At 34.1% G+C, this 13,414-nt stretch overlaps 1 protein-coding gene across 1 annotated transcript in view; it reads right to left on the reverse strand.

Moving 5' to 3' along the window:
• LOC145690180 (FK506-binding protein 15-like) overlaps positions 1-13,414 on the reverse strand; it is a 112,822-nt gene that overhangs the window by 26,330 nt on the left and 73,078 nt on the right. The window contains exons 14-15 of the mRNA XM_081764816.1: positions 8,805-8,896; positions 2,278-2,391 (exon numbers count right to left, since the gene is read on the reverse strand). Coding sequence (XP_081620942.1) covers positions 2,278-2,391; positions 8,805-8,896 — 206 coding nt within the window. The remainder of the gene's footprint in view (positions 1-2,277; positions 2,392-8,804; positions 8,897-13,414) is intronic.

The following is a 13,414-nucleotide window of genomic DNA, read 5'->3' on the forward strand; positions in this document are numbered from 1 at the left end:
ATTAAATTAATGTACAACGTAACAGTACAGATAAAAATAACAAAGCAAGTCCTTTATAGCTTGTTGTTCTTGTTTCAATGAGTATTTTTGAAACAATACAATACATTTACATTCATTTTAAGATAACGGTAGAATACTGGAATCTACTGAAGAAGAAATAATACCTGGGTAAAACTACCTAGTACGATGATTTTCGGACAAAAGGGAAATCACATTATTATGGTATTACACTATTTAGAAATCGCAGACACGAGCTGAAGCTCCACACATACGCATGTTCATTAGAACTTTGGAACTTTTTCTTTATTTTTACATATACTATCACCTAGTATATTTAGGGGCACGTGTTTTTCGCGCTAAGAATTTGAAAATCTCGCGTTTCGTTTTTCATATTTCGCGTTTTATCGCATTTTCCGAAAACGTTTCGCACTGTGTAGCTCTTGTGGGAAATATATTCCCTGACATTTTAACAACTGTTCCTTTTATTCACAGATCACTACAGAAATAAACCATTAATTACCTAAAAACAAAAAACACTGAATATTTCACTTGACATTGTAAATTTCACTTATAGAAAATTATATATTTATTAAAATCAAACTGAAGGAAAATCAGTAACTAAACTTACTATAAATAGGCAAGTTTTGTTGTCTGCTGAAGACAGATAGGCACAAGTTACATTTAAGCATTAAATATAAGCATATTACATGTTTCTACTGTGAAGTAACTGAGTATTAGATGTGAAGTGACCATGTGTAAACTCTTAACTTAATTCGCTAATTTTTATTATTTTATTAAATTGCATTATCAACGACAGAATCATGAACTTTTGAAAATTCATCGGAAGGAAACTTTGATCAAGATTGTACATTCTCAGACAGCTTTTGTAAACGCATATTTGTTAATAAACACGACTAGTTTCCTCATTGCTTTTCCGTATACCTTCAAGCATAGCCTGATACTTCCCGATTCTTTGAACTCCAAAGTCATCATTCTTCAGTGACACAAAACCAAGGGGGACACAACAACAAGGGGTATTGGACACACGATCAAGATAGGTGCAGGATCATCGGAGACAAACAGATCCCACCACTGGAGGACGAAAGACTCCATAAGTCAAGAGTACATTTCTGTCGGTTCATCGCCGCAGACACCTTTAAGTTTGTTAGCAGAGTAGTGGAATGAAGAGGTGGGAAAACATCATTGGAAACGCATGAAGATGAGAGAACTCGACGCCCCTTGCAGATCAACAGGATAGAGATCCAGGTGTTGACTGTCTCCAGCTATCCAGGCTACTCCAAGGGAAAACATTCATCATTCCAGATGACTAGGACGACGCCAGTCTCGATGGATCTATCAGGCTAGTGCTCATCCTTTATCTTTCAATCATAACCTATTTCTCTCTCTCGCCTTTTCCCTACTAGTCATTTTTCAAAATTAGAAACATTTGAATTTTATTTAAATTCAATCATAATTTAGTTGTTAAGTACCGTGTTGTGCATCAGTTCCATCCCCAATAGTTACTTTATTCTATAAGTATTTTTAGAGATTACTCTGAGCTACAACTGATGGCACAGCACCGGCATACTACATTTTCCTCCTTTATTGTTTTACGTTTGCCAGTTATCACCAGTCTACACTTGGAAAAAAAATTCTCGCAATTCGCATTGCTCGTTTGAAGTCACATATACGTAACTGCATTTACAACAAACTTCAAACAATCAACACTTCGGAACTTTTCTCCATTCAAAGTATTCTCTACACTGCAGTTTCCAGACGAATCACTTGCCAAGAGTTCATACGACGTTCTCTATAGCCGTGTCCGAATCACCCAAAATGCACCGTTCATGCCACGTTCTACCGTTTCGTTAGCAGAAAACTGACGTTTTTAAATTAATGAAAGTGTATTTTTAAAATTTGGCGTTATTTAGCGTACTGTTAGAAATTTCGCACAAAACTGCCAATTTCGCGTTTTACTGCGCAATGGAAAGCAATGAAAACACACACAGAATATCATAAAATGTTAAGAAACTGAAAACTACTTAATTCTGACGCATTTCGTTTTATCGCGCATTGCGGAAAACTCGTGCCTCTAAGTATATTCAATGTGTGTCATTTCTATATGCGCTGTATATTCAGAGTTAATAGTTGAAGATACATACAAGTTTAAAAGTTTACTTCTAAATTTTAAAGTTAACGAAAAAGTTTTAAATAACGAAGAAAAAAATATTTTCTTAATAAATATACTCGAGTTACTGTAAATAAGAAAAAACTTGCCTGTAATTCTTGTATTTTCTGATCTTTCAAGCGTAGATCCTCTTCCTTCCCCGCCAGTTCTTTCCGAAGTTTACTTTCAGCTGTGCTAGAAGAATCTTTCAGCGTCTTATCAAACTACAAATACAGAAATTACACAATGGTTAGAACAAAGGAATTTTCACAATAAGTATATGACAACCAGCGTAATGTTAGTGCGTTCGTAAAATTATTTACAATACGAATGCGCTAATAGCATGAAACAGGAAAACTCAGCTTTGAAGACCCAATGAGTTGTTGGCAGAACACAAAGAAAGAGACGATAAAAAAAAAAAAAAAAAAAAAAAAAAAAAAAAAAAAAAAAAAGCCGGTCATTTCACACTATTTATCAACGTTGGATGACGATGATTGTCGGTGAAGAGCCAAGAAAATTAGAACAAAACACTAGTGAAAGAGGAGAAAGGTTTGTACAATATATTTATAGAAATTTACAGGAACAAAAATTGTATTTAAATATAAGTTGTGGGGATAAAAGTAAAATGATTTTGTAGTGTTGGGAAGTGAAACTAAATGAACAAGGCATGACTTGTGACGTCATGTAATCTAGTTTTCTTAGAAGGAAAATGATGTAGAAGAGCCAGTGTCTGCTAGCGATCTTGCATTATAATTTATGCACCAAACTACTATAACTAACTAACTAACTCTTTGGCCTATGGAATCCGGAGGTTCAATGTCGCGTTCACAAAAGCTCTCCACTGACTTCTATCCTTAGCTAACTGGATCCAGTTTCTACTTTGTATTCCTATCTCTGCGAGATCCATCTTAATATTGTCCTCCCATCTGCGCCTAGGTCTTCCTAATGGTCGTTTTCCGATTGGTCTTCCAGTCAAGACTTTGAAAGCGTTTCTACTTTCTTCCATTTCCACCAAACTACTATACCGGACTGAAAGTAAACTCTCCCAAATAGTAAAACGGTTGTATACTTTCTGATCTCCATTTTCATAGGGTCATAAAACAAAAATTAGCAATCAAAAGAGATGGTTGATCTAGTAGCTAGTTAAATGTAACTATACTTAGAACAAAATCTAAGTTATCACAATATTGCGACAATATGAGAACAACAAGCAAACAAGCAAAAAGGCTTATACTCACCGAAAAAAAAAAAAAAAAAAGAGTTTTCTTCTACATGTAAGAAGCGCTTTCGGAAGAACCCTCTCCTATCATGAGACTGCTTAAAATTCAAAAAGGATTTAAAACATGAAGAAGAATACGGAAAGGTAAAAAAGGTTAAATTAAACGCATGGGATTAGGTTCACACTGTCATTGTACACTGATGTTCACTGTTTTCTTTTCTTGCTTTCCAGATGGCGATACTACGTAGCAAAAACATTACTCCAAATCATATTTATTTCTCCTTTATTCAAATTAAGTATAGGTTTCCCTTTATGGATGTAATTTTTGACAGATTGTTCTCCCTTCCAGTTGATTCTGGAGGTCTTGCATATCTGACTAGCCTAACCTAGTTGGTTTAAGCCCTCCTGAAATAACGGGCAGAAGTTCGCAATCAATTTGGAACAAACCAATCATCAAATTATATCAATCAGTGTTATTACAAGAAGCAGACAGTCAAGAGGAAAAGGCTAGACTTCTCGCGTCCTCTTCACCAATATCAGGTGCTTGGCTACAGGCATTACCTTCACACACCCTAGGATTGCACCTTCCAAACGAAAATTTTCGTATTGCAGTTGCACTTCGCGTAGGAGTAGACATCTGTGAATTACACAACTGCTCTAAATGTGTTGCATCAGTCAAGCAGAATGGTCTACACGGTCTGTCTTGTATAAGTAGCTCCGGAAGACATGTGAGGCATTCGAACGTGAATGACATTATCTGGAGAGCACTCACATCGGCGGAAGTTCCATCTGTTCGTGAACCTGTGGAGTGTAACAGATCTGATGGCAAAAGACCAGATGGCATGATGCTGGTACTATGGAAGAGAGGAAGGATTCTTCTCTGGGATTTCACCTGCTCTGACACTTTCGCGTCATCTAATCTCACTCTTTCTTCATCTCGAGAAGGAGCTATTGCAGCCCGCAGAGAATGCGAGAAAAGAAGAAAATATAAAGATCTGCTCGATAGTTCGTGCCCGTAGCCATTGAATCGAGCGGCATTTGGGGCCTCGAAGGGCTCAATTTCATCAAAGAAGTAGGCCAACGTATTGCACACCTTACTGGTGACAAGCGGGCTACTGCTTTTCTGGTTTTCCTTTTATAACTAACTGTTCAGAATTTACTGTTTATCTTTTAGTTTGAATAATAATTTACCTGCATTTTTGACAGAAGATTTGTGATTTACATTTCTTAATCCTTTTACTATTTTTTACCTTTCCGTATTCTCCTTCATGTTTTAAATCCTTTTTGAATTTTAAGCAAGCTGATGATGGAAGAAGATTCTTCCGAAAGCGCTTCCTACATGTAGAGGAAAACTCGGCTATTCTATGCGGTGAGTATTAGCCTTTTTGCTTGTTTCTCATTAAAAATCTACGCTGTTATAAGTTTATAACAATGAGATCCATCAAAGCTCAGTGTTCCAGAGATACGAATACTTTGCACGTTGAAGTTTATGCGTGTGGTTCGACTTCTATTCCCAAGATAAGAAAATAGTTTCCATTAGTACACACAGCAAAAAACTGAACAAACGTTAACTAAAAACAAGCTAAGGACAACTTTGACATTGCAATTCACGTACATATCTGAACAACGTAATTTTAAGAACAAGATAACGCACAAGGAAACGAAAGCAAATCATGAAATCCACGGACATAAGGTAATACACCAACATCAATATATCAATATAGAATAAAAGGTAGGGTTACCGTAACATTATGAGTGAGGTATTTAGAAACATATGAACAAACCTGTTATAGGAATATTCCCAAAACTTTGCTAAAAAAAATTACATCCTACCTTTATTTTATCATTATTATTATTTTCTAAAGAAACGGATTATGCAAAATTAATGAAATGTTTGGTAATGTGATTGTTACTTAAACATGAGCAAACGTCTTATAAACATTTAAAAAGTCGATCAAACGACATTACTCTAGCAGCATTTTTGAAAAATAGATTATACCTTATAGTATATTAGAAAATTGTTATTGAAGTGTGTGTATGTACCGATGAAAGACGAAGAAATTCACTAGCGTAAAACTAATCTGAACAGAACTCATTCTATCAGTACGTTATGTTCTCTGAAATTCTGTAAGGGAAATGAATTATTCCACGTAGTGGAACTGCTAACAAAATATTAATTTATACCTAATATATTATTAGTACCATTTTAGAGAAAATCATATACCAGGGCTCATAGTAGTCTGGTCTCTTGTAAATAGTTAAAAGTGACCAAAATCCCATCATGCCCCTTTTTTTCTTTGTCAATTTCTCCATCACCTCTCTCTCTTTTTTTTTCATCTTTTCTCCTTTAGTTCTTCTTTTTGAGCTTCCTCCTTTCTTAGGTTTTCAAAGTATGCTCTGTAGTTACAGTAACCAGATTTAGCATATGTAAGAAGCTTCTGAGTAAGTGGAACCAGTTCTGGCCTATTTCCGAATTTCTTTATCTCAGACATTATATTTAACTTAGCATTGAGAGTTCTCAAAGTCATGAAATATTCAAATTCATCACCTACTCTTAAGAAGAACATACAAGAAGCATAACATAAGACGAACATGATGAACCACACACACACACACACACACACACAACGTTGAGCGGAGCGTTAACTATTACGAGAGAAAACTAAGACTATTATGATAGAAGAAAGAATAGACACAGATGGGTTCTCAACCCTACCTTGAGAGCTTAAGCATCCACCAACCATCCACTGTGCTTTAGAAAGAATAAAAGCTGTAGTGAGAATAAAGCTGACTGTTTCACATGTGGCAGCAACACTTAAGCTTTCAGAAGAGTAATGACAAACCAATTTCTGCCTTTTTCCAATTATTTTTATATTTTTCTTAGAAAACTGCCAATGCAAAACATAAATCTTACGAAAATGTCACTTTACCTCCCAAAATAAGTAACTTTTAGTGACAAATTAAAAAAAAAAAAAAAAAAGGTAACTTTTAGTTAAAAAAGAGAGTCGCTATGAGCCCTGATATACCATCAATAAAGTACTCTTTCCAGAGTGTTTTGATAGAAGTGACTCAACATCCTATTGTAAAATTTTAACGAAATGTTTATATATAAGATATGAAGAACTTTGCTGATGCCTTTATCGAGAAAATCACTACCACAAACTACTCTGGATCGAGTAAATTATCCTATCTGGAGTTTTGTACGACGAATGTATTACTGTATACTGTTGGACTTACGAATATAATTAATATTTTTAATAATGGAACATGAACGAAATCGTCTACGCTGTTTACGAGAAAACTGTACAGGCAAAGCTCACTCTTGTACATTTTCCACGAGAATTGACACACACATCATATACTAGAATTATTAATAAATAGTTGTTTACGAAATATAAACAAAATCGCTACAATAGTGTTTGGGCAAATCGTCGGGGAAAAAAATCACCCAAAAGGAAAATACTATTTGAGAAATTTTATGATAAATAATAATTACTCTGAATTGCTGACTTATTAACGAAATATTAATGAAATATAAACGAAATCATCCCAGCCATTTTGAGAAAACCGTTAAGACAACCTATATTTGAATGTTTCCAAGTGAAACGAGATATCCAATATTATAAGACTGTTAATGAACTATTTATTTATAAAATACGAATTTCTGAGAATCGCTGGTAGCTGAATAGTACAGGATTAATAACTAATACTTCCATGTATAGACAAGTCGCGGCATGTTTGTTCAGATACACTAGTCTATGGTCGCTAGCACGTTTACAGTGTTTTTAAGTGTTAGCTTTGAAAATATGAATAATATGATTAATTCTATTAAGTCTGATGGATCCAAAGGTTTGATTCATCGTTTGATTACTCAATTTTTTAAGCTCGCAGAGCATCGCTAGATGCCAAATCACAGTTGTAAACCAAGTTAACATCTTTTCTGTTAAGAAACTCTTCTATAGGAAAAGTAAGAATTTCTGGTCAAAAAATAAGTCTAAGTAGAATCACTAGTATACATCCTTTCCACACATGTTAAGCATATATGTAAGCATGTGCTTACATGTATGGACCCTTTTTCCAATAAATGTGGGGTGGTTCTGTAATTCCCATAATGTTTATAAAGTGTTATGTTTTTCAGAATGTTTTATAGTTATATTATACATATATACACATTAATTTTGTGAGTGTCATTTTAATTTTAATTATACAGTGCAATCATAAATTTAATTCCAAAACATTAAGAACATAAAACTAACTAACTCTATGGCCTATGGAACCCGGAGGTTCAATGCCACGTTCACAAAAGCTCTCCACTGACTTCTATCCTTAGCTAATTGGATCCAGTTTCTACTTTGTATTCCTATCTCCGCGAGATCCATCCTAATATTGTCCTCCCATCTGCGTCTAGGTCTTCCTAATGGTCGTTTTCCGATTGGTCTTACCGCTAACACTTTGAAAGCGTTTTTACTTTCTTCCATTCTAGCTACACGACCTGCCCACCTAAGCCTCCTAGACTTGACGACCCTAACAATGTTGGGTAAACCGTATAAATTATTTAGTTCCTCGTTGTGAAGTTTCCCCCATTCCCGTTCCTCTTGGGTCTGAATATTCTTCTCATAATCTTGTTCTCAAATACTTTCAGTCCATGTTCTTCCCTCAGAGTAAGGGATCATGTTTCGCAACCATACAGAACAACAGGCATAATTATCGTTTTATATATTTTAAGCTTTAAATTTCTCGACATAATTCGCGACGACAAGAGATTTTGAACCGAATAGTAACACGAATTCCCTGCTTTTAATCGACATTTAATTTCTTCGTGAATATGATTTTTGTCTGTTAATATTGATCCTAAATATTAGAAACTATCCACTTTATCAAAAGTATTATTTAATATTTTAACGCATCCACAATTTGCCGTATTACGGTCCCGACGCACTTCCATGTACTTAGTTTTCTCTGCATTTACTTCTAAACCCATTTCCTTGCAAGCGTTTAATAAGATCTCTGCATTTCTCTCTATTGTTCTCCTACCATTCCCTATTAAGTTTACATCATCAGCATATGCCATAACCTGGTGAATACCGTTCAATTTTAGGCCCTGGTTGCTATCTTTGATTTTCCTTATAGCGAATTCCAGCACAAAGTTAAATAATAATGGGGACAACGCATCTCCTTGTTTCAGGCCATTTTCGACGTGAAAGCTCGTGAACAAAAATTTTCCTACCCGGACTTTACTTTGTGATTCATTTAAACATATTTTAATTAATCATATCTTAATAAGAACTTAAAAACAAATTTAATTATTAAACATGCAATAACTACTCTTCTTTAATAAAAAAATAATGAAGGAATGATAAATAATTTAATTAAAAATAGAAATAAATAAAATAATATTAAAAGCATAATTATTCCCACCTCTATTTGTGATAGACTGCTCTCGAGTTCTTGCTTCTTTTCTCTCATCTCCTTCAATGATCTCTCTAACTTTTCTATATTTTCCTGTTGTTCTGAAACGATTAAAATTACATAAATCGTATTAAATCAACATTTACTTAAGATATTATTTAGCTAAAGATTTTTTTTTGTTTTGTTTATATAACCGTGACATTATACTTCAAACATACAAACGAATTCCATTTCATATATATAGGAATATATCAATTTATCAGGGTTATTGTTGTCACGAAAAATACCACAATAATCGAATCCGCGACAATCGAGATAAATAATGTGTGAAGAAGGGGTGGTCATTGCTAAGGATTTTTCAAATTTGTTAATTACATTTTATGTATGTGATAAAAAGGGAAAAGGAAACAAGAGGACCAATCAATATGGCACTAGAATAACCAACTTAACATCAACTGTGTTTTAACATCAGATTACACTTGGAAACTTTTTTTTTAGTTTTTAACAAATTTGTATTTGAAACGACTTTATTTTTATATGTGTTTTTATCATAATTTCATTACATTAGTGTTTTAATCGTTAATTATTAATGGGAAACTCTGCATGGGATCAGACAAATTTCAGTTCGTCCGTGCCATCTTGTTTTGCAATGGAAACTGCAAGTTGTGTCAACAGTTTAATGTATAGACACAATTACTGCATATAATAATTTTATTGACATGATCAATAAAACTTAACAACGGCGGCGGTTATTAGTATTACCCATTGTGGGTATAGAAGCAAAAAAACAGTAAAAATACTGTAACGTTTTGGTGGTAGAAGAATCGTACACGGGATTTTGTTTTTCCCTTTCACCTTAGAAAAGACTAGACACAAAATTCTTCTTTACGAAGTCAAATTCTATACAGTAATTATCTCTTCGAATAAGCCTGTTTCTTATGTAAATACTAAGGAATGAGTAAGTTGTAATACAGGATAACTTTGAGTCCAAGCAGCCTATGAGGTTCTAGGACGAGATTACTCCACGATCCAAGCAGTCGACCAAAGTGAGTTACTTGTGTGATTCTCCTGGCCCATGCAGCCAGTGAGAAAGGTATAGGTAAATCTCAAGGTTCAAGCAGCCAAGAGAGGTCAGGAAGAATCTCGGGGCGCACGCAGCCAGAGAAAGGTATAGATAAATCTCAAGTTCAAAAAGCCAAGAGAGGTGAGGAAGAATCTCAGGGCCCACGCAGCCAAGAGAGAGGAATGATCAATCCAGGCAGACTAATATTGAGGTATCTGATGCTCCTCCTTTTATATAGGATTTTTGAGGATCCTCGTTCATCCTCGTTGATGGCACTGCTGTCGTGCCTGCTGCCAATAGACGTCGTCCTTAGGGACACGTGATGACTTGTTTATGGTTGTAGTGTCTTCTGCTGTAGCCAACAAGTGGTCAGAATATTACAATATACACTATTATCAACTACAAGAGCGTACATGATTAGATTTATGTCTGCTTCACAGTGACTTAGGTTAAGAAAAAGAAATGTGTTAAACGTGTCAAGTAAGAAAAGCAGATTCATTTAGAAAAACAGGATTATAATTCAAGCTTAATTTATATAGGAAGTTTCAATTTAACCCGTGCTGTTGTTCATCTGATTAAAACGAAGCACTACCTGGAGAGTGGAGACTTGAACTAAATGTAATTCTGGCTGTGTAAACAATGGGCTACATCTCGCAGCCACGATCACGATATTCGAGGTATTCCTGTGTAAGCATCCATATTTGCCATATAACGGAAAGGTTATGGACCTGCTTTCTAGAGCCGGTCTGATACACAGTCCGGGTTTCATGAATTTTGTATTTTAAAATATTCTTAAATTAAGTATTCTCGTTTGTGGAATTTCCTTTTCAGGATTCTCGTTTATGGAATGTCTGCACTTGGTACTGGTTTGCAGTACGAAACTAAGTGAGGACTTAAAAGAGCAATGTGACCTAACATACACATTACTTAACTAAAACGTAATTAGAAAGGGATTAGAAGCAATTTTGGTCACGCGCTTTAATAATTTATGATATTGAAAAAAAGTGGACGGCGGTAGATATGTATAAGAAGAAAATTCTAATTAACATAAAAACATAAAAAAGAAGCACCTCCGTTTGTGCGTTATTCTAATTCCTAAGAGTACGCGATTATGCTAATAAATGCCGCTTTCTGAGCTTCCTGTCTGTCTGACACCAATAAATGTCGTTAACGTGCAAGCAATTTGCTGATTTTCAAAGTATTATGACGACTTAATTGCAACTTAAAAGCTCTACTGTTTCAATTCAATTATTTCAAAACAGGAGAAGAGCCATAACTATATTTAGATATGAGTATTAGTAATTGTATATTTCCACAATCATATATTGTGGCGATTTAATTGCAATTTAACGCTGTATTGTTTCAATTCAATTATTTGAAAATGGGTAGCAATGGTACTGAAAATGAAAGCGCTTAGCTGTTTATTATGAAGACAAGGGCCATAACCATATTTAGAAAGGAGCATGGATATTTATGTAATCACATGTTGGTTCGTGAACAAATTAAATAACTGCTAAATGTACACTTTATTACCAATTGTTTAACAACTATTCATTTTCATTAATCATCCACCACCTTTAATCTACAGATCATAGCAATGAAACGTAAAACAGATTTTTTTACACTTGTATAGATTTAATATAACACATATTAGGTGTTTAAAAATAAAAAATAAAAAATAATAAACCTTCACAAACTTTGCGATATACTAATGAGTAGAGACCGGATGTTTAGGCACTAAAGACCTAGAAAATAAGCAGGCAAATAGGCACTAAAAATTTATAAAATAGGCAGTAAAATAGGCACTAAAATGTAGCTCGAAATAATGAAGATAAATACTCAATACCATTAAAAAATAGATTCAAGTCATAAATAATGCTCAAAGAATATAGAAACATACTTCTTTGTCAATATCTTCTTTTATTGCATATATAAAAACGAAACTTGCTATGCATTCCATATATACTGGGTGAACCTGGAAGATGTGCACATACTTCGGGAGGTGGAATCGAAAATCGAATCCTGACAATTAGAGCGAGGCATAAAAGTGTGTACCTACTTTGGGAGGTGATTCGTGACATTCAAGAGGACTTTTTGTCTTCTTTTCATGTCACGAATCACCTCCTAATGTATGTGCACATCTAGCTGTTCCATTCCAATTGTCAAGATTCGATTTGCGATTCCAAGTTGGCATCATTATCACTCGCACACGACACGGAATTCGACAAACTACAAGATAACTTTTTGTCTTCTTTTGATATCATTAATCACCTCGGAAGTATGTGCACATCTTTGAAGTTCACCCTGTGTATATATTGTAACGTACCACGTGCTTGTGTTTACAAACACCTAATATACGTATATATGTATGTATTATTTATGTTATATAAATTATATATTTTCCCAATGAAGGCTTATTTTGAAGAAAATGCATAGAATAGGCAGGCAAAATAGGCAAAATAAAATTGGCTTAAATCGAAACTATAACCCCCTATATAAACTTTAAAACCTTATTTTTGATCATATCTTTAATATTAAAGAATAGGCAATTTGCCTAACATCCGGTCTCTACTAATGAGGAATATAATGTATGAAAAACAACTTGAAGAAATAGGTTCAGAAACGAAATTTCATATACTAAAAATATACAGTAAGTAAACAGGTAGGTAAGAGTCACAACTAGTAATAAATAACAAAAAAAGTTTCTTAAAACTTGTGATTTTTTAAAGCAGAAGCAGGGTTTCATTACACTAAAATGTAAGCTCCTTGTGAAGCACATGAAATCGGCATGAAATAGGATACGATGCTTTCGAAGGAAGTGTGAACAAATATACAAAAATTATCATAATTTATGCACTATCACGGAAAAAAACGTGAAAACAGAGGTTTTTAAAGTAGTAATCTCATTAGTAGCCATGTGACATCTTTGAAAATGTATGGTCGAAACATGTGGAATACTATAAAACCTGTGTCTATGTTGGATACTGACGGCTAAACAAAAATCTGGCCAACTTACAAAATATAACTATGACAGAGCCTCTACTATAATTTGGTGGCATTATTTCTTATTTTAAATAATTAATATGCAGTAAATAACAATGCTATGATAGTAAAATGTTTACAACATATTTAATATATCTTACTAATTATTCATATTGAAAATGGAAACACAAACGCCGCCGCATCACAAAATACAGCTAAGAAGTAAACTGTTGATTTTACTTACATTTTTATAAAGTAACCACAACAAATCAGCTGTTAATGTTTTTTTTTTTTTTTCTCTTTCTTTCTTGCACATGTACCTTCTAAATTTTAATTTTTCTCTTGTTTATGACCTACTGCAATGCAATGTTTACCGTTAGCTATATGTTCTGGGAAAAGTGGAAAGAATCTGAAGTTTAAAAGTTCTGCAAACTTTTGACAAACTATATAGATATATATGAATCGAAAGGAAAAGGAATGAAGATGTACTAAAGGAAGCTAATGAAGGACGACAGATCATGAAGATAATAAGAAAAATAAGAAACAGGATGCTTGGCCATCTTATTCGGCACTC

Source organism: Thermobia domestica, chromosome 7 (assembly GCF_964235325.1).
Source record: "Thermobia domestica chromosome 7, izTheDome1.hap1.1, whole genome shotgun sequence".
Classification (NCBI taxonomy): Eukaryota; Metazoa; Arthropoda; class Insecta; order Zygentoma; family Lepismatidae; genus Thermobia; species Thermobia domestica.